This window comes from Heloderma suspectum, chromosome 3 (genome assembly GCF_057233095.1).
Source record: "Heloderma suspectum isolate Gila_16-S chromosome 3, 16-S_ref, whole genome shotgun sequence".
Lineage (NCBI taxonomy): Eukaryota > Metazoa > Chordata > Lepidosauria > Squamata > Helodermatidae > Heloderma > Heloderma suspectum.
Genome location: NC_139460.1, coordinates 210,191,793 through 210,211,600, shown reverse-complemented (window position 1 = coordinate 210,211,600; position 19,808 = coordinate 210,191,793). Strand labels below are relative to the sequence as shown.

The window sequence follows — 19,808 nt, the reverse complement described above, 5'->3', positions numbered from 1 at the left end:
TGCCAGTGGTCGGACATCCGGCCGCTGGCTAGCAGGGATGCAAATGGCGGCGGCCGTAGCCACCGCCGTTTGCGTCCCTGCAGTCAGCTGTGATAGGCTACGTAAATTTTTACGTAGCCTATCATGGCTGATTAAAAAAAAAACAAAAAAACCGCACGTACACAAATGGCAGCGCCCATGGGCGCCACCATTTGCATTCGTTATTTTGGCACGTCTAGTCTACGTAAACATGTACATAGACTACGGCGAAAATAAGGGGAACGCAAATAGCATAGACGCTATGCTATTTGCGTTCCCCTTATTTTTGCCGTAGTCTACGTAAATGTTTAAGTAGACTAGACGTGCCAAAATAAGGAACGCAAATGGCGGCGCCCATGGGCACCGCCATTTGCGTACGCGCGTTTTTTTTTTTTAATCAGCCATGATAGGCTACGTAAACATTTACGTAGCCTATCACGGTGTTTTTTAAAATTTAGCCGTGATAGGCTACGTAAATGTTTACGTAGCCTATCACTTTTTTTTTTTTACTTAGAAATGGCGGTGGTGGCGGCCGGTCGGAAGACCGGCCACCGCCTCCGTCGCCGCCGCACCGCCGCCGGAGCTGCCACTGGAGCCGCCGCCGCCGCCAGGAAGATCCACCCCAGGTAAGTCCCGTCCCGGGGGGGGGGAGGCCGTTCCGCCACCGATTTCAGGGTGGAACTTTCGTACATGCCTACTTCAAACCCAGATAGGTGGGTTTTGCCCTCCTCTAGACCAAATATCTGTAGTCATCTTTCTTCTAGCATATTACTCTTAGTAATTAGTGGAAGCTAAATGGGAATTGCTAAATGGCTAAATGGGTATTAACAAATGGCTAAATGGAGACTAAATGGCTATTTGCTTTCAGTATAGTGGCTAGATGACCAACATGGTGTAGTAAACTGGAGCTGAAAAACATATTCAGAAATAGCATGTGGTAGGCAGCACCACTTCAGAATGCGGGTGGGGGAATTGCATGGTAGCATATGCTCCTTCACATTAAAAAAAGATAATTGCCTGTAGAAAGCTAGTGTGCTGTTGGGAAAGGATTCTAGTTTAGAATACTCTCTGGACTGCAAGATTTCTAGGTGCAGGAATTATTTTACATGGAGAATCTTTCAAACTTGTGATCCCTCTCTTGCATTCTGAAGTAATGCAATCCAGGAAAGGCTATGCCACATGGTATTTCTGCCCCTGTAATTTAATTTTTAGAATGTTAAGTCACCATTCTCAAACCTGCCTCAGATAAATCAGTTACAAAGCTAATATTGTTATGTTGCACTGATGCCACTTGAACTGGTGTATTTGTAAATGGTTTAAGGGTTGTAGCTGGATCTCTGTGTTCTTTTTTCATCACTTAGAGACAAAACTTCACAGTTCACAGGGAGAGTATAAAGAATAGACGATTATGGGCATCTCTACAGCTGCAATTTATCCCACATTCATAATTGGCCACTCATGGAAGTTTGTGGGTCTGTTATACAATGTTGTAATCCTCCAGTGATTTTCCTGCCATTTCCCTCTGCCTATCCCGTGTTATCCCCAAACAGAAAAAATGTAGTATTTTTTCAGCCCGCGCAACAGAAGTGCCTTGACCTCCCCATGTATTTCTCCCATAGCGCAAAGAAACTGCTGTGTGTGTGCAGCTGTGGGTGATTGTTTTGGGTTGTTGGAGGTGTGGTCATGATGACGATGACAGTGGCCTCAGGGTGGCGGGCATGTCAGTATACTGACCTGTTGGCTTGCTGCCTTGTTTCTGTGCTGGCTTGCCGCCATGCTGTGACTAAATGCAAGGCACCAACTTTTGCTCCCAACTCTGGCTGCTTACTCCACAACACAGAATGGCCAGCAGTTCGCCGGGAAGCTGGTGCCTGCAGGGGCGGGGTTCGGACAGTTTGGTGGAGGTTGCGGTCCACCTGCGTTGCATGTCAATCAAAACCAAACCACCAGTAATCTGCAAGGGGAGGGAAAGAAGGAAAGAGGAGAGGGAGGAAATTTTGTGATGCTACCAGTGCATGTAATGCCTTTTCACAGAAAAGCAGCCACCCCATGAAAAGGTAAGGAACGGAATATAATGAGATAGTGTAAACTGTGTAAAGGAGCCCATGATGAAACCAGATGGAGAAAGCCCTGGTTTTAATGTAGATTTCAGCCCCCGTGTGATGAATCCCTATATCATTCCATCCCCATACTCTCGCCTAGGAATGGGTGAGAAATTAATTCCATTGAGCTTTTAGAAACCATTTTACCCAATTTGCACCTCCTGCGCCTATAAACGAGGAGACAAGAATTGCATACTGAAATCCACATTTTAATGAGCTTTGTGATGCAGCTTTTCTGGACAAAAATGTGCATATCAGGAAAAAGTGTACACAAAATGCATATACTTGAAAAAGGTGTGCACAAAACTGCATCAGAGCAATGGAAAGTATTTGGTGGGGTGAGTGTACCCTTAGAAAATGCACACGCACAAATGTGTACATTAGGAAAAATGCACACAGAAAAAGTTTGAATTTCCATACTATATTTTTTAAAATGCAAAACTTACCCAGAAACAGGATGAAAAAAAGCTTGACCTTAACAATCCAACAATCCCAGCAAGAACAAGACCGACAGATCCATTCATCCCCCTACTCTTGCCATAGTTATGTTTAAAGAAAGGCTAAAATTGCTGGCTTCTTGACACTTCTTCAGCTATTCACTTAGGCTCGAACTGGATGCAGTGGTAAATGCACATTGACTGCTGCAAACAGCAGCAGCACAAGTTACTTCACCTCTTACTGTAATGTCTAGCTGTATAGCATGAGATCACTATGCCACATGTTTCCACAGTCCACAGTATTGGCTGCCACTGGGGGTGGATGGGAAAATGCACAGTATAGTGATGCTCTGCTCTGCATTTCTCTAACTAGATGCTACAGCAGGGGTAGGCAACCTTTTTGGGTCCGCAAACACATTTTACATTTTGAAAAAGTGCCCATGGACACCACCACAAACTGCTGCAGGGGCTGAATCCATCTCCTGATCATGATTTACTCCTCCTCCTCCTTCTACTCCCCCCCATTTGCAACATCTTCCTCCCCTCCCACTCACGATTTCCTTCTCCTCCCTCCCCGCTCGTGATTTCTTGCTCGGACTCACAGCCCCCTTCTACTCCTCCCCCACTCCCCTGCTGCTTCTGCCATGCTCACCTCATCAGTGGCAGGGAGGGAAGGAAACTGTAGTGGTGGCAGGGGTAGGGGGAAAGAAGGATGGTAATTGTGGTGGCAGCAGTAGAGGGAGGGAGACAATCATGGTGGCGAGTGAAGGAAGGTAATCATGATGTGGGCAGGAAATTATGGTAGCAGTGGGGGGAGAAGAAGGAAGGTAATCACTGCTGTGGCAGGAGGAGGAAATGGCAGTGGTGAGGGGAAGGAAGGAAATGGCACCACCGGCAGGGGGACATTGCAGTGGTGGGGGAAGGAAATTGCTGAGCAGGAGGGAGGAAGGAAATCACAAGCAAGAAGTGTGGGTGGGTGGGTGGGTGGGTGGGGGAGGAAAGGGTCTGGCAGATACACTCGGGGGCCTTGGCTAGGGATGTGAGAACCCACCCCAGCTCAGGCTCTCCAGGTGCCCACTGAAGCGCTGCCCCCACTCGCCCCTGCCCCCCAGACCTGTGCTTGGGCTGCCCATGAGCTTGGCAAGTTGTCTGGACTCCCGCAATCCCATCCAGTGAGCCTAAACAATATAAACTTCCATATAAACATCAATGGGGGCAAAAAAAATCACCAATTTGCTACCAGTTTTGGATGGCAAACTGCTATGGAATGCTACAGTCATGGTCCATCCTAGTTTGCTGCCAAACATTGCTGGCAAATCAGCTTCCTTTTTTTGCTGCCCCAAATTCTGGCAGTGCAGCAGCAGTGGTGGGGGTGGTGGAAGCTGCATGAGGCCCACGACCCACATGTTGCCCACCCCTGAAGTCAAGTAAAAGCTGTGTCCTCATTGCAAGACACTGCTTTTTATCTCTTTGCTAAATCTGTCCAGTAAGTGAGATACTTCCAGGGATATCTGAGGGCAAATTAAATCAGATGCTTCTGAATACAATAATGTTAAGGGCTTTATGCAATACTGAGAATCTGTGCAGGAAAAGCCAGAGCTCTCTTTTTCACATTAATTATCTGGCTCTGCAACTGTGTAGCTCTCTCCACAGTTCTAACCTACATGGAGAAGTCATTACTGTTCATGTAACTATTCATCACTATGACTCAGATGAGAAGGGAACAATATGTGTGCCACTGAAAATGGCAGCCACACAACTCCCCTTCTTCTTCTTGCTGTAGCAAAGGGACTGGGAGCTCTGTGCCCATGGGCACACTAGTGCCTGCCAAGGCTAGGGATGTCGCGGGCGCCCAACTGGGTCCGGGAGTCTGACAGTGAATTATTATTTTTTCCCAATTTCCCAGCTATGATTTATAGTGATATATTTATTTTACATACTTGTTAGCTTTGCTGAGCACTCATTTCCATAAGTTTCCAAAACCAGGATACCATCTACTTCTTTCACTACTTTATTTACTTCACAAAACATTTTATGTCATCTTTCACTCATTTGTGTCATAAGCAGAGCACATGAACAACAGTACAGTAAGCAGTTATCCTTCCTTCTTATCTTATGCACATGTTTCCTGACTTTAGGTGGGGATTCCCCCCCCCCCAGATTTTAGATGGGGAAAAAAGATTTTGCTTGTTTTTCCCAGATTCCTTTAACAATAGCAAGCTTCTAGGTTAGTGAAAAGTTCAGTCAGTGCCAAACTGATTCAAACTTCATATAGGAATATATTTCTTAATATTCCATTTTTATATGAAAGTTATAAACTTATAAACTTATGAGAGATATGTAGAAGACCATTTTTTCTAGGATAAATATTTGTGAGGTAACGTATTAAGCAGATTGGTGTAATAGTCTTGGTAGATGTTTTTAAAAAAATATTTGTCACTTGTGGTGTGATGTTGTGTTTAGAGTGCTGGATTAGGACTTGGGAGTTCCCAGTTCTAAATTATCCCCATTCAGCCATGAAGTTCACTGGGTGACTTTGGGCCATCACTGACTCTCAGCCTAACCTACTAAGGCTCGTTGTAAGGATATAATGGAGAGGAGGAGGACCATTTAAGCTGCCTTGGGTTCCTTGCAAGAGGAAAAAAGGTGGGATATAAATGTAGTAATACATTAAATAAAAGAATAAAAATCTTTAGATACCACTTTTAAGCCTATAAGTCATACTAAGTACATCTAACCCAAACAACCACCCATTCTCTACTTCTCTCTTCTTTCTTTGCTGCTTTCCCTGTGTTGAATTTTAGATTGTAAGCTCCTCCAGGCAGAGACCTTTAATCTTTTACTCTTTCAGGCACCATGCACACTGGCTGCTGTCATATCTCTAAACAAAGGCTACTTGTTAGAAAACTTTGTGCTTGGGTTCCAATGATTGGGTATGAAATAAATGTAGATTTATTATGAATGGCCAAACATCTATAAATCCATTCCTCTTCCTTCCAAATGCATGTGAAAGAGGGCATGATAATTTTCTGATGTTGTGTCTTTGGCAAGGGGAAAGCAGTGATTTATCCATGCACATGCTGTTCCGAACAAATATATGATGCACACATTTTCTACTAAGGAATAGGATGCTGATGGCAAAATGTCACCTAAGAAGCATCCCTGAAAGATTAACTTCAGGGTACTGTGAAGAAATATTTTGTCAGTTTTGTGTTTATGTGGATTCTTGTTTCATCTATTTTCCCTGGTTTTGATGGTATAAGACCTTGAAAAGTCTGTAAAGTAGTTGAGAAAAAGAAAAAGAAAAGTAGTCAAGTGCACATTGTCCTTGAGTACTTTAGATTCATGGTAGAATGTTACTTAAGGTGTAGTAGAACAACAGGCTATTGGTTAAACTATAAAGAATTCCTGCTGTAGCATTCAAAGTCCAAAGGTCTGAATTAAAATCTGTGACTGGGCCCCAAATCCACTACATCTCAGATTCATTTCTATGGGAAGCCTGGTTGGGAGAAAACCACAAATTTTATTTTATTATTAATTACATTTCTATACCACCTAATAGCTGAAGCTCTCGAGGTGGTTTCCAAAATGGAGCTAAAATAATAAAATATAAAAACATAAAATGTAGCATAACTTTAAAAAAACCCCAGCTACAGAATAAAACTGAAGTAAAACCAACAGCTGTGCTAAGATCTAAAAACCATGAACACAGATTTTAAAAATGGAAGGTCTAAAAAAACCTGGGAGTATAGAAAGTCTTCACCTAGTACTGAAAATGCCACAATGTAGGCATCACGTAAGCGTAAGCCTCTCTGGGGAGGGTATTCCACAACTGGGATGCCATCACTGAAAAGGCCCTCTCCTGAGTGATACCTCACCTCATTTTGTGAGGTGTCCTCACCTTGATATGCACCTGGAGGAGGATCTATGAAGATGATCTTAGGGTCCAGGCATGCATATGGGAGGAGACTATCTTTTTATTTTTTGAAGGGGAAGAGTGATGACATTGAAAGTATTGGAGCTGAGCAAAGTGCTTTAGTTGTTCTTCTGTCCCATTTTGCTACACCAAAGTGTACCCAAGATGGCTCACACTAAAATAACTTCAATTAATAGAATACAAAGTCATAAATACAAATCAACAACACAATGTAAAAATTAACAATTAAAATATCAAGGAGGCCAAATTAAGAAAATACTTGCTAGAATAAAATCATCTTCATCTTTGGAATTAATATTGGAAAAGCACTATTTGTAACATTTCTTTGCTTTCAGAACAAGTAGCTAGTAAAGGGGACACTGAATTGACAGAAATACAAATAAGAATGCAACGATTCTGAAAGTTGCCATCCCTTTGCTAGCACAGCTGCATTCTTGGCCACAGTCCTTTCCTTCTTACATTTATATGCCACCATATAACGAAAAGTTCTCAGGGCAGCTTACACCAGGGGTGGGCAGAAGATAGATCTCCAGATGTTTGGGACTTCAGCTCCCAGAAGCCCTGGCCAGCATGACCAATGGTAAGGAATGCTGGGAGTTGAAGTCCAAAACATCTGGAGATCTACTTTCTGCCCACCCCTGTCTAAAGCAATAAGTCAGATTAAAAGCAACAAGATTTTTTTTTTAAAAAAAAAGAGCTTGAAAAATAAAATCACAATAATAAAAACCTAAAACACCTATGGGAAAAAAGGAAAGCCTGTGTCTGGAGCTAAAAAGGTAATAGTGTGGGCACCAAAAAAGTGTCCTTGGGGATGGCATGCCGTAAGTGAGATGTCACAACTGAAAAGACCCTGTCTCTTGCAACCACCTGCCTAAGTTCATTCCATGGGGGCCAGGCCTCCAAAGTTGACCTAAATGCAGGTATGTATGTGGACAGTCATTCCTTTAGATACTTTGGCAATAAGCCATTTAGGGTGCAATCCTATGAATGTTTAGACAGAGAAAAGGCCTGGAACTCCCAGCATTCCTCAGCCAGCCCTAAGGGAAGTAAAGGTCAATACCAACATTCCTCCCACTCCTCTTCTTCTATTGTTGGATGTTCTAATGCTGTTGTCACTCATCCTGATTTTTTTTTAATGAATGATGGGATATACATGGAAATAAATAAATAAATAAATGATTATGTCATTATTATGAGGGGGATTCACTCCTTTATAGTACTTTCCCTGCCATAAAGCAGCTGTTGTGCCCCTGGGAGATCTGCAGACTGAAAGTAGAAACCTGTTTCTGTTTGCAGATCGCTCTCGTTCCATCAGAATGTAAATTTCAGGCTGTAGAATGGCACTTTCAAACATGAGTTTTGGGTAGAGATGTGAAGGCCTGGGGGAAAAAAGGAAGAAAAACTGTTTTCCCCCATTTTTTTTGGAGGACCATTTTTGCCCCCCCCCCCCGCTGCAAAAAAAATTGAACTGCTTTGGAATATGAAATATTTGCTTTTAGAATTTAAGACCAAGTATGTTACTCAGCCTTTACTACCTCCAAAATGATTTATAAAAACTATGTAATCAGAACATTTTATAGAAAGACTAGAGATGTAAAATGTCTGGAAATAATGAAGCCATGGGGGGAAATGGATTTTTTTTAAATCCTCTGTAAAATTCCCAGCATAGTTAGTTTTTTCATCCCTTACAACATTTATTGATCTAAAGTATATTTTACTGATAGACATTTATGCTCAGTTTCCTAACATGTGAGTAGAGTCACCACTGTACATTCTTGACAGTTTGGGTTTTGTTCTGTAGAGTCCTGTGTTTCTGATGCTGTAGCAGTCATTTAATGTAGTTCTAATCTATTCAGACAGTAATTACAAATTTACTAAGTTTACTTTTAAAAGTTTTAAAATCTAATGATAATTTTATGAGCAAACTATGTCATACATCAAATAACTTCAGGAACAGAAAGGCTACTTTATGTTCCTAAAGCAGCCCTCCCCAACCTGGTTCCCTTTGGACGTTTTGGGCTACAGTGCCCAGCATTCCTGACCATTGGTCATGCTGCCTGAGGCTGATGGGAGCTGAAGTCCAAAATATCTTGTGGGCCTCAGGTTGGGGAAGGCTGTCTTAAAGCAACAAAGTGACTTTAGATCAGTAAAAAGGGCTAAAAGAATAAGTATTGCTTATTTTTCTATTTTCCCCCAAATTTCCATTTTTTTCTAACCCCCCCCCCCCGAAAAAAAATGGTCTTCTTCCATGGCCTCAACATTTTCGGAAATTTTACATCTCTAGTTTTGGATATGCAAATCGAGTCATCACAAATGCTTGCCACAGATTATGCTGCTTTGTAAGAAGGAGGGTAACATCTTTCATTAAAGCATTTAAAGTGTGTGTGTGTGTGTGTGTGTGTGTGTGTTAACTAGAGATTAAGGGTGCAATCCTATCAGATCTGCACTGGGTACTCATAAGCCTCTGAACTCTCCATTTAAGCTAGATGGGCATTTTTGCCCATCTAGCAGAGGCTTCGGGGAGATGGAGGCAAAGAGGCTGGGGCGGTCATGGGATATGTGGTATGGCTGCTGCCTCAGTCTCCTCCCCTCCCCACCCCTGGGAGCACCCCCCTTTTCCCCATCTCCACGCTTCGTTTTCTGAATGTGGAGAGATAGCTAGCATGGTTAAAGGGGTGGGCAAGGGGAGAGCGGTTTCCTGACTCTGAGGTTGGAGCTGTGTTTCCAACCTCAGAGCCAGGAAACTGAAATATCCTATGCCCCCCAGATGCTGTGTAGGGGACATACGATTGCTCCCTGCATCACACTGAGGCATGGATGGTGATATTTGTACTGTATTGAGTACTACTGTGGCAGTATCACATTCTTTGGACTTAGTGTGTGGCCAGGTTTGCCAGGATGGCCAGGATGCTACAGAAGATGGTCCTGTATTTGAAAGGCTGCCAGAGGACCACCTTCTGTTAGAAGGTGTCGTCTATTTAAAGGGCTGTCCTATCCAATTCTGGTTTAAAGATAAAGAACCATAAAAATGGTCACCCATCAACAGCTAGCCCTGGACAACAGACTGAACAGGCAGGCACACAGGTCAACTGGTCACTGTCTTCTATACTATGGTGAGATGTACTATATTTCTATTTAACTTATAATTATAATTTCAAAATGTGCATCTATACATATAAAATAGCATATTCAAATTTTATACAGTTTTTTCCCTCTTGTTTGGTTGATACATTTCCACTTAGGGTGGCAGGGTGGGGAGGTAGTTCATACGGGCCACCTTAGGTTAGGGATGTACGAAAGTCACTTACCTTTTCGCAGGGGTGCTTCACAGTGGGGGGGAGGCGCTTCGCTTCTCCCCCCGAAGTTCAAGCGAGGGGGGGAGGCATCCCGCCTCACCTGGCCGAAATTCAGGCCGGGGGGGAGGCGCTCCACCTCGCCCGGCCGAAATTCAGGCCGGGGAGTAGCGCCCTGTCTCCCCGGCCGCGAAACAAAAAGTGTAAAACAAACAAACAAACAAAAAACCCGTGATAGGCTACGTAATGATTAATGTAACCTATCACGGCTAGATTTCCAAAGCCAGCCATGATAGGATACATAAATCGTTACGTAGCCTATCACGGGTGACTTTGAAAAAAAAAAAGCAAGTATGCAAATGGCGGCGCCCTATGGGCGCCATCATTTGCATTCCTTATTTGGTCCCTGTAGTCTACGTAAAGATTTACATAAAGATAAATCTTTATGTAGACCACCGGGACCAAATAAGGAACGCAAATGGCGGCACCCATGGGGCACCGCCATTTGCGTACGCGTTTTTTTCCTTCAAAGTCACCCGTGATAGGCTACGTAACAATTTACGTAGCCTATCACGGCTGACTTTGGAAATCTAGCCGTGATAGGCTACGTTAATCGTTACGTAGCCTATCACGGGGTTGTTGTTTTTTTTACACTTTACTTTGTAATGGCGGCGGCGGCGGCAGCCGGTCGGAAGACTGGCTGCCGCCCCCGCCCCCGACGAAAGGCCGACGAACCGCCGCCGGGAGGGACATTTGCCAAAGGTAAGTCCCATCCCAGGGGGGGGCGGAGAATTTCACCGCTGATTTCGGGGGGCCGAATGCGTTGGCGCTCGGCCCCCCGAAGATTCGGGGAGAAATTCTCCGCCATCCCTACCTTAGGTACACTTACAAAAAAGATTGGCCACTGCTGTTATGTACCATATCACAAGAAGGAAAGACAAAGGTAATAATAAGCTCCAATGCAGCTTCCTGATCACTGCAAAATTCATCTTGATCACATCCTCTCATTGCAGCTTAAATCCTTCTCATTCTTAGTTCTGTGCTCGGTGGCTTTTGAAACAAATTGTGTCAGGAGGCTACATATTGTTTCATTTCCAGCCAAACTTCAAAAAAAAAAAAAGTTAGAATAATCAGGTTTATTTTCTGGGAAAGGGGGAAGGAGGGAATCAGAACATGGTATTCTTCAAAAGTATTCACAATGGAGATAGGTTTCTAAATTGAAATTGTCAGCCTTATAATTAAATATGAGCACGGTGACTCCTTGAAGCTTAGGAGTTATTCATTCAGGTCAGTGATATGAATCATAGTAAATTTATCCCTTGCCAATTTTCCCAGTGCAAAATGACGACAGCAAAAGCAGCCTAAACTGAAGGTAGAATTCATAACACAGGGGAAGAGATGCTAAAGAATCATAGAATCATAGAATAGTAAGGTTGGAAGGGGCCTATAAGACCATCGAGTCCAACCCGCTGCTCAGTGCAGGAATCTAAGTCAAAGCATCCCTGACAGACGGCTATCCAGCCTCGTGTTGAATGCCTCCAGTGTGGGAGAGCCCATCACCTCCTAGGGAATTGGTTCCATTGTTGTATTGCTCTAACAGACAGGAAGTTTTTCCTGATGTTCAGCCAGAATCTGGCTTCCTGTAACTTGAGCCCATTCTTCTGTGTCCTGCACTCTGGGCTGATTTGAGAAGAGATCCTGGCCTTCCTCTCTGTGACAACCTTGCAAGTACTTGAAGAGCGCTATCCTATCTCCCCTCAGACTTCTCTTCTCAAGGCTAAACATTCCCAGTTCTTTCAGTCTCTCCTCATAGGGCTTTGTATCCAGTCCCCTGATCATCGTTGTTGCCCTCCTCTGAACCCTCTCCACCTGGACTATTTACGGCTGCATTTACCTTAAACTAAGGCCTTTACAGCTGCAAATGGCGTCCTGGATGCCATTTGTGGCCGCAGTCAGTCTGGCCCACCAGCGATACGGCAATGGCGACCGTATCGCTGGCACTTCGGAGCCAGCCGGAAGGGAAGATGCGGTTAGTGAGGATTCCTCGTGGAGGCAGAGGTAAGTCTTCCAATCCTCCACGGACTCCAGGGGACTGGATTCTTTTGAATCTGGCCTCACTGGGGTCCGTGGAGGATTTCTCCCCCATCCCTAGTCTGAATCCTTCTTAAAGTGTGGTGCCCAGAAACGGACACAGTACTCCAGATGAGGCCTAACCAGTGCTGAGTAGAGAGGAACTAGTACTTCCCGGGATTTGGAAGCTATACTTCTATTAATGCAGCCCAAAACAGCATTTGCCTTTTTTGTAGCCACATCACATTGTTGGCTCATATTCAGCTGGTGATCCACAACCATTCCAAGATCCTTCTCGCTTGTAGTCTTGTTGAGCCAAGTATTCCCCATCTTGTAACTGTGCATTTGGTTTCTTTTTCCTAGGCGCAGAACTTGGCATTTATCTCTATTACATTTCATTCTGTTGTTTTCTGCCCAGCGATTTTAACATTCAACAAGAGTTTTACTTGTTGAACATCTGGAGTTGAACATCTCCATTTTTCTGGAAATGGTTTTACCACGTCTCCATTTTTCTGGAATGTGGTGTGGCTATCCTGCTGCTCAGAGTTAGAATGAGATGGCCATATCCTATCTGGGATAAAATGACTTCTGCGTCTAGCATAGCCAGAATTACAGAGCTATTAAATCAGATGGAACTGGGAATTATAAAATGTACAAATTAATTGGCAAGGAAAATTATAGCCAAATTTATCTTTTGGGCAACAACCTTCTTGTATTGTTCTTTTTTATTTTATTGTGTCTTGTTTAGGTTTGCAAGTAGAAGGGACTGGATATAATGCTTTCAAAATGCCCCTAATATGTACATATTTAAAGTAACCTTCCCCCCTCCCCATGAGTTTCTATTATCCAGCATTGCAAATTATTTTTGACCTCTTCTGCATTCATGCCGTTTCCTTCCTTACATCTAATGTACAAAGGGAAACCTAGATCAACCACATTTTATTTTATCTTTTTTCTGATTAAAGCTAGCCTGGTTTCTGAGACTAACAGTTGTGTTTCTGATTACAGTTGGATAGCGTGACTTCACTAATTCAGGCTGCCAAAAACCTGGTGAATGCTGTGGTGCAGACAGTGAAGATGTCCTATATCGCTTCTACAAAGATTATCAGAATTCAAAGTCCTGCTGGCCCACGACACCCTGTGGTGATGTGGCGGATGAAGGCTCCAGAAAAGAAGCCTTTGATTAAGAGAGAGAAGCCGGAGGAAATCTATGCAGCTGTCAGAAAAGGTTCGGCTAAGAAGAAAATCCATCCCGTTCAAATCATGAGTGAATTTAGAGGAAGAGAAATAAACTGAAATTATTATTCCGTTCATTTCACAGGTTTCCAGCACTGAGAGGCTGCTCATTTCGTATAGTTATTTTTTCACTTCTTTAATCTCACAAGTACAGTAATCGTTGACATTATCCGCTTTCGTATGTTAAATAACATCGTAATAACATTACGATGGGTTATTTCATTTGTACATGACGAAACAACCCATAATATGTTTTTCAATCCACTTTTCAGTTTTTCAAACCACTTTTCCTATCACATCCCCTAATATGATTTTTTTTAAAAAAATGTTTAGATGTGCTTTGATATTGATCACTTACTATTTAATATATTTAATTCAGCATGTCACCATTTTGTGCACAATCTTAGGAAAATGATGAAATAGATTGCACTACTGATGAACCACAATGTGCCACATTGAATACTTAATCATGCTTTGTGTTTACTCAAAATTTTTGGTTGTCCAAAGCACTTCACATGCATTAAAAACTATCCTGTAAGGTTGGCTGTATTACTCAGAAGGGGGTTGAGGCAAAGAGATAGAGAGAGCAGGTTGCCTAATGCCATGCCACCGAGAGATTTCATGGCTGTAGATGTGAATGAGAGACTGCAGTGATGACACTCCTAGCCATTGCACTGTGGTAGCTGTCACATTGATTCCTGTTAGGAGATATTTATCTAGTTAATAAGACTAGATTTTTTGTTCATGTTATCAAATACTGGCTTAATTAATGTCAATTGGTGCTCTTCAGAAAAATCTTACAATAAATAGCTCTACAAGGATAATGTATCATTGGGCCAGCTGTTCAAGTGATGGAAATATATACAGATACAGGGGGTTGGCTCCAATGGTGTTGTTCTACCAGTGGAAGGGAAATCAATAGTGGAAGAGACTTCCTCCCCTGCAGCCCTCTGTGCTTCCCCAAATCTGCTCTGGATGGTTGAATAATCCTACAGAGCACATGGGGGTGGGGGCTCTAGGGGAGAGAAGAGCATAGAGAAGTCCTACTGCATGAGTGGACTTCCACTTGTGTAGCATTGGATCCAACTTAGGGTGTTCAGGGGCCTAGGAACAGAAAGAAGACTGTTTTTCAAGTCAAACTTCTCTTGCATCTTCCATAGCTTTTTTCTTTTTCTTTTAGGAAGCTTACTGATTTGGACAAATTCGGTTTTCCTCAGGTATACATACTTATTTTTCATTGCTAAGCAGGCACAGTGGGGCTGATTCTTCCTTACTCAAAGTCATTATGTGTCCTTAGCAATGAAGAAAAGTATTCCTGAGGAAAATAGAATTTTAACCATCTATCACTTAACAATTAAAACAACCTGCACTGCACACAGTGATTAAATTGAATATTGCATCTTATAAGAGAAAGTTGTTAAAATTGTAAGAATGCATCTTGAGTTTGAAGAACTTTCTCTCCTGTTTTTCTGGTTGTTGTTTTTTTCCAAGTGATGTTTTACCAGCTGATTATCCATTACAGAGTCTGACTAGTTGATACTGTCATGTGATAAGGTCACAGGATGCTGTTATATAATTAGGGAATCAAACATAACTGTCTGAAACGGAAAGAATCAAGGTATAATTCTCCAAAAGGCCAAAACACCAAATCCCAGTTGAAGCATTAAAGGATGCAAATAATGATTGCTAAAGAGAAAACTCCATCATCAAAAATAAAAATGAACATATAACTGTTTTAATGATTTATATGTAAATGCTCCCTAGCTCTTTCCTGTTGGTTTTTCTTCTCAATTTTATCCAGAACATGCTATAATGATTATAAATCCCATACAGACTAGAAAAAAATGCCTGATAGGCTTTCACAACAAATATTTTTTTGTAAATGACACATTTGGAAAATCACCAGCATTTTTGACACTAAAATACATTGAACTGCAATACAGGAAAACAACTTGTTATAACAAGGTAATGTTGTAACAAGGTAACAGCACAGAAGTAAACTTCTTGTCCTGTAGCCCCAGTTCTCAAAATTTGACAGTTCAAGAAAGGAAATTGCTTAGTGAATTATTATTACATTAATGTGCCTCAAAGTATATACTGAAGATGAAAGTGCTTTGAAATTCTTGATTATCAGATATTTGGAACAAAGTCAGCTGTGAACTTTCTTCATTTTTCCTCCCAGTTCCCACAGTTGGGACTGTGAGAACAGAACTGCCCTCATTTCTCCAATATTTTTCTCACCAGGAGGATATGGTCAGATGTTACTTTGTGAAAGCAGCATGAAAAGGGAGTGAGAGCAAGTCTTGGGACATTGTTTGCCTAGGCCGCTCACCCTCCTGCCTTGTCTCCCTGAAAAAAACATAAGAAGAGCCCTGCCAGATTTAGACCAGCATTTTATTCCCACAGTGGCCAACCAGTGGCCAATACTCCATGAGCACTATTTAATATATTTTTCTAGGCTGCCTTTTAGGGTAAAAACCCTTCCAAGACATAAAAGCGTTCTATGCATGTTTATTCAGAAGTAAGATCCACTCTGTTTAGTGGACTTTACTCCCTGATAAAAGCGCACAGGATTCCTGCCTCAAAAGTATAAATACCTTCATTTTGTTTTTTGTACAAGCAAAACTGCAAATATACCCAATACGAGAGAGAGAGAGAGAGAGAGAGAACATGCTACAAACTGCTGCACCCTATGCTATGTAAGCACATCTATCTTAATTATTGCTATCTATTAATTAGGAAAAAAATAAAGTTGAAAATAGGAACCACACATTTTGCAGAAAACAAAAGTGTATTAAATAGAAACATTCTCATGCAGTCACAATATTAAGGACTAGTAGCATATTTGGATATCAAGTTAAACTTTATAACAATGGTGAACATGTTGAATGTGGAAGTATATACAGGAAACTCTAATGCTGGATATCATCTTGCATAAAAATCTTCATACTACAAATTTTGCATCAGTAAAACCTTGTCTTTAAAAGCATTTCACTCATCCCCAAAGAGAAAATACTTAAAACATTTCATAGGAGTTTTATTTTTTAGCATTCCCCCAAATTTCTGATTTTTCCATTTGAATTTTTTTTAAGTCTTCAGGGGTTTTTTTTACAATGTTTTTCTGGGCTTTTCCCTAGGCTTTCACATCTCTAATTAGGACTAGCAGGCATTGATTGCCTTATCTTCCATGAATAAGTAAAGTCTGATGTGGCCAAATCCCATGTTTACCTGCATCTGGAATCTCCCTGACGCTGTTCTCTATGCTCGGTGAGCCTGAACCTAGAGCTGTGTATAAATGGCCTCTCAAAATTCTCCACCCGATTTGTGGGCAGAGAAATGGGAGGGGGAGGGGCGGAGAGACCATTTCACCATATCTCTTTCATATGGAGAAGTTCTCCAACGCTTTTTCAGGGATGCTCACCATTAGCAGTGAACAGAAAAATAGAAGAAGAGCCCTGCTGGATCAGACCAAAGGCCTGTCTAGTCCAGCATTCTGTTCACACAATGGCCAACCAGATGCCTATGGGAAACCCAAGAGTAGGACATGAGCAATAGCATACTGCTGCTTGTGTTCTCCAGCAACTTGTGTATTTAGGCACACTGCCTCTGAAGCTGGATGTAATATATAGCCGTAACAGCTAGTAGCCATTGACTGACTTTATCCTCTATGAATTTGTCTCATCCCTTTTTAAAACCATCCAAGTTGGTGGGCATAGTGTAACTATGTGCTGCGTGAAAAAGTACTTCCTTATTGCCTGTCCTGAATCTCTAGTATTATGAGAGAGGGAGAAAAATGTCTCTGTATCCACTTTCTCCACATCATCCATAATTTTGTACACCTCCATGATCTCTGCCCATATTCACCTTTCTCTAAGCTAAACAGACCTAGTCATCCCAGTGGTGGTAGCACAGCGTCTTTTTTTTCTCCTAAGGTCCCCCCCCCCCGCTTGCTTGCCCTTGCGGCTGCTACAAGGTACAGCAGAAGCAAATGTGTTGGTATCTGGCCACCATTTTGCTTCTTCCACCATGCCCTGGACCTAGCAATCCAATCATTTCAGGGCATTGTGGGAGGAAAATGGTGATTACGACAAAAAAAGTGGTGGAAAATATCTGGAGACAATTCTGCAAAGTGGCTTCTTTTTCTGGGTGGTGATGGGGGTGGGTGAGTGAGAATAAGAACCATTACAAGACATTTTCTCAGAAAAATGTCTTCTGAAAAATGTTGGCTCAGCTCAGAAGCTAACTCCCTTTCATACCAGGTAGTAGGTCTTTAGTTCCCATACTGTATTCATAAACTAGATATTTCAGCAACAGAAACTAATGGCCTACCTTCTCCTTCTACTGAGCTCTCATCCTATGTCTTTATGGGCATAAAATGGCAGGTGTTTCTACAGATTCATCATTATGCCACATAGCATAAGGTTAAAGTTAAAATATTCCAGACAGTAGAATATAATAGTTGCTTTCTCACATTTCCAAATGGATTACATGAACAGGAAAGAAAACATACACACTTACCTCTGAGATATGAAAACTCAGCAACAACAAAGATTCACATCTGTTATAGTGGTTGCTAGAAATGGCTAACAATATTCTGGGAAATGTATTTGAAATTTTGGCCCTCAATGCTTCTGTGATTAGTTAGCAGGTGTAGGTAGGCTTGGGATGAAGGAATATTATATCTGTGGCTTCCAGTCTTTTTAAAAAAGAGGTATTGAGTCAAGAACATTGGAACAAAATATTCCTCCGATGCTCGCAACCCATGAGTCTATTAGTATAAGTGGAAAACTGTTATTCCTTGAATTCACAGATTTAAATTGCTGTGAGGGTGCTTGTTTCTAAGTGAAATGGTAGGGAATTACAACCATAGAGGAATATAGCTTTGCCCCTGACTACAAAGTGGCACAGCATTGGTGCCTGACTCCCCACAAATACCCACTGTGACTTGCACTTTTGGAGGTGACATCTCCAGCTGACATTTGGGGCCCAGTTCATATACATTTTGAATCCCATGCGATTGCTGCTGGTGGGCTCGTGACTAGGCTGGGATCAAGGCCAGCTCCAGATTTGAAATGGGCCCCCAGCAAACCTCCCTCTGATCTCCTTGCTGCTAGCTAGGTAAGTGAACCTTAGTGTGTTTACCTGGTAGTGGCGGCAACAGTGAATGACAACAACATTCTGGGTCATCATGAGGTGACATTTTAATTTCCCACAGTGCAGCAAATGCCCACACCCCAGCCTTGTTCCAGGGCATTGTGGGTAATGTAAATGGTTCCCAGGCCCTCCCCTGAGCAGAGTGCTAGAATTGTTTTTAACGGGGGGCAGGTAGGGTAAATATCTGTGGTGTGCCCTGCAAGGAAGCTAGGGCCCAGCAGCTACCTGAGAAGATGCCTTGTGCTGATACCAGGCTTGGCTATGATAACATGGTGTCTTCATGTGAGATATGGGCACATGGTTGCTGTGATTTGCACAATCAAAAAAAAAGGTGCAGTGATCAGATAAACCATAGCAAATTGGAAATCCCACCCCACACAGGGGGCTCCAAGTCACACAACTGGACTCACCAAATGATCCCAGCTGGGTCGAGAGACCACCAGTAGCCCTGGTCACTCCCACAGTTGATTGTGTAAGCATCAAGAAGTTGGCCTTAGAGTTGAAGTCCCTGAAACTTGAACTCTGAAAAACTCAGTTTGCATGTCTTCTGATGTATCTGCCTTGTCATTTTGTTTAAACGCTTTAACTTCTTGGAATCATGTCTTTGTTTCAGCTCACTTAGATATTTAAGATTCATGGTGTGACTCATAATTTGATGAAACACATTACTAATCAGCTGAAATAAATATTGTTTGACACACACATAAGCAGATTTCTTGCATTTCTTCTATTAAAATTAAATGGATACTAAATGGAAACCTTGAATGAACAATGTAATTAAATGGAATTGCATTGCAGAAGCTAAGCTATTTGGGGCCAGGCCAGTAGGTGGATTCAAGTTCACCTTTGAACTCTGCATCAGAGTAGGGATGTCAGAGAATTCCACAATGGATCTCGGTGAGATTTCTCAGTGACGGATCCCGAAATCCGTCGCGGAACGAAGCCCCTGCTCCCCCACGAATAAGGATGGATGAAAGTCCCTTACCTGGTCCCGCAGATTGCTTCGCGGTGGGGGGGAGGCGCTCCGGTTCTCCCCCCGAAATTCAGGCCGGGGGGGAGGCGCCCCACCCCTCCCAGCCGAAATTCAGGCCGGGGAGGAGAGCCCCATCTCCCTGGCCGCGAAATAAAAAAGTAAATTAAAAACAAACAAACAAAAAAACGTGATAGGCTACGTAACGATTTACGTAGCCTATCATGGCTAGATTTTCAAAGTCAGCCGTGATAGGCTACGTAAATCTTTACGTAGCCTATCATGGCTGCCTTTGAAAAAAAAAAGAAGCGCGTACGCAAATGGCGGCACCCATGGGCGCCGCCATTTGCGTTCCCTGTTTGGGCATGGGTAGTCTACGTAAAGATTTACGTAGACTACGGCGAAAATAAGGGCAACGCAAATAGCGTTGCCCTTATTTTCGCCGTAGTCTACGTAAATCTTTACATAGACTACCCCTGCCCAAATAAGGAACGCAAATGGCGGCGCCCATGGGTGCCGCCATTTGTGTACGCGCTTTTTTCCCCCAAAGTCAGCCGTGATAGGCTACGTAAATTGTTACATAGCCTATCA

The 19,808-nt window shown here is 42.6% G+C and overlaps 1 protein-coding gene across 1 annotated transcript in view; it reads left to right on the top strand.

Moving 5' to 3' along the window:
* The window catches only part of CTNNA3 (catenin alpha 3), a 1,165,030-nt gene extending 1,151,110 nt beyond the window's left edge, over positions 1 to 13,920 (top strand). The window contains exon 17 of the mRNA XM_084845397.1: positions 12,866 to 13,920. Within this exon, the coding sequence (XP_084701523.1) occupies positions 12,866 to 13,153 (288 nt within the window). The 3' untranslated portion in view covers positions 13,154 to 13,920. The remainder of the gene's footprint in view (positions 1 to 12,865) is intronic.
* Positions 13,921 to 19,808: the final 5,888 nt, after the last annotated feature.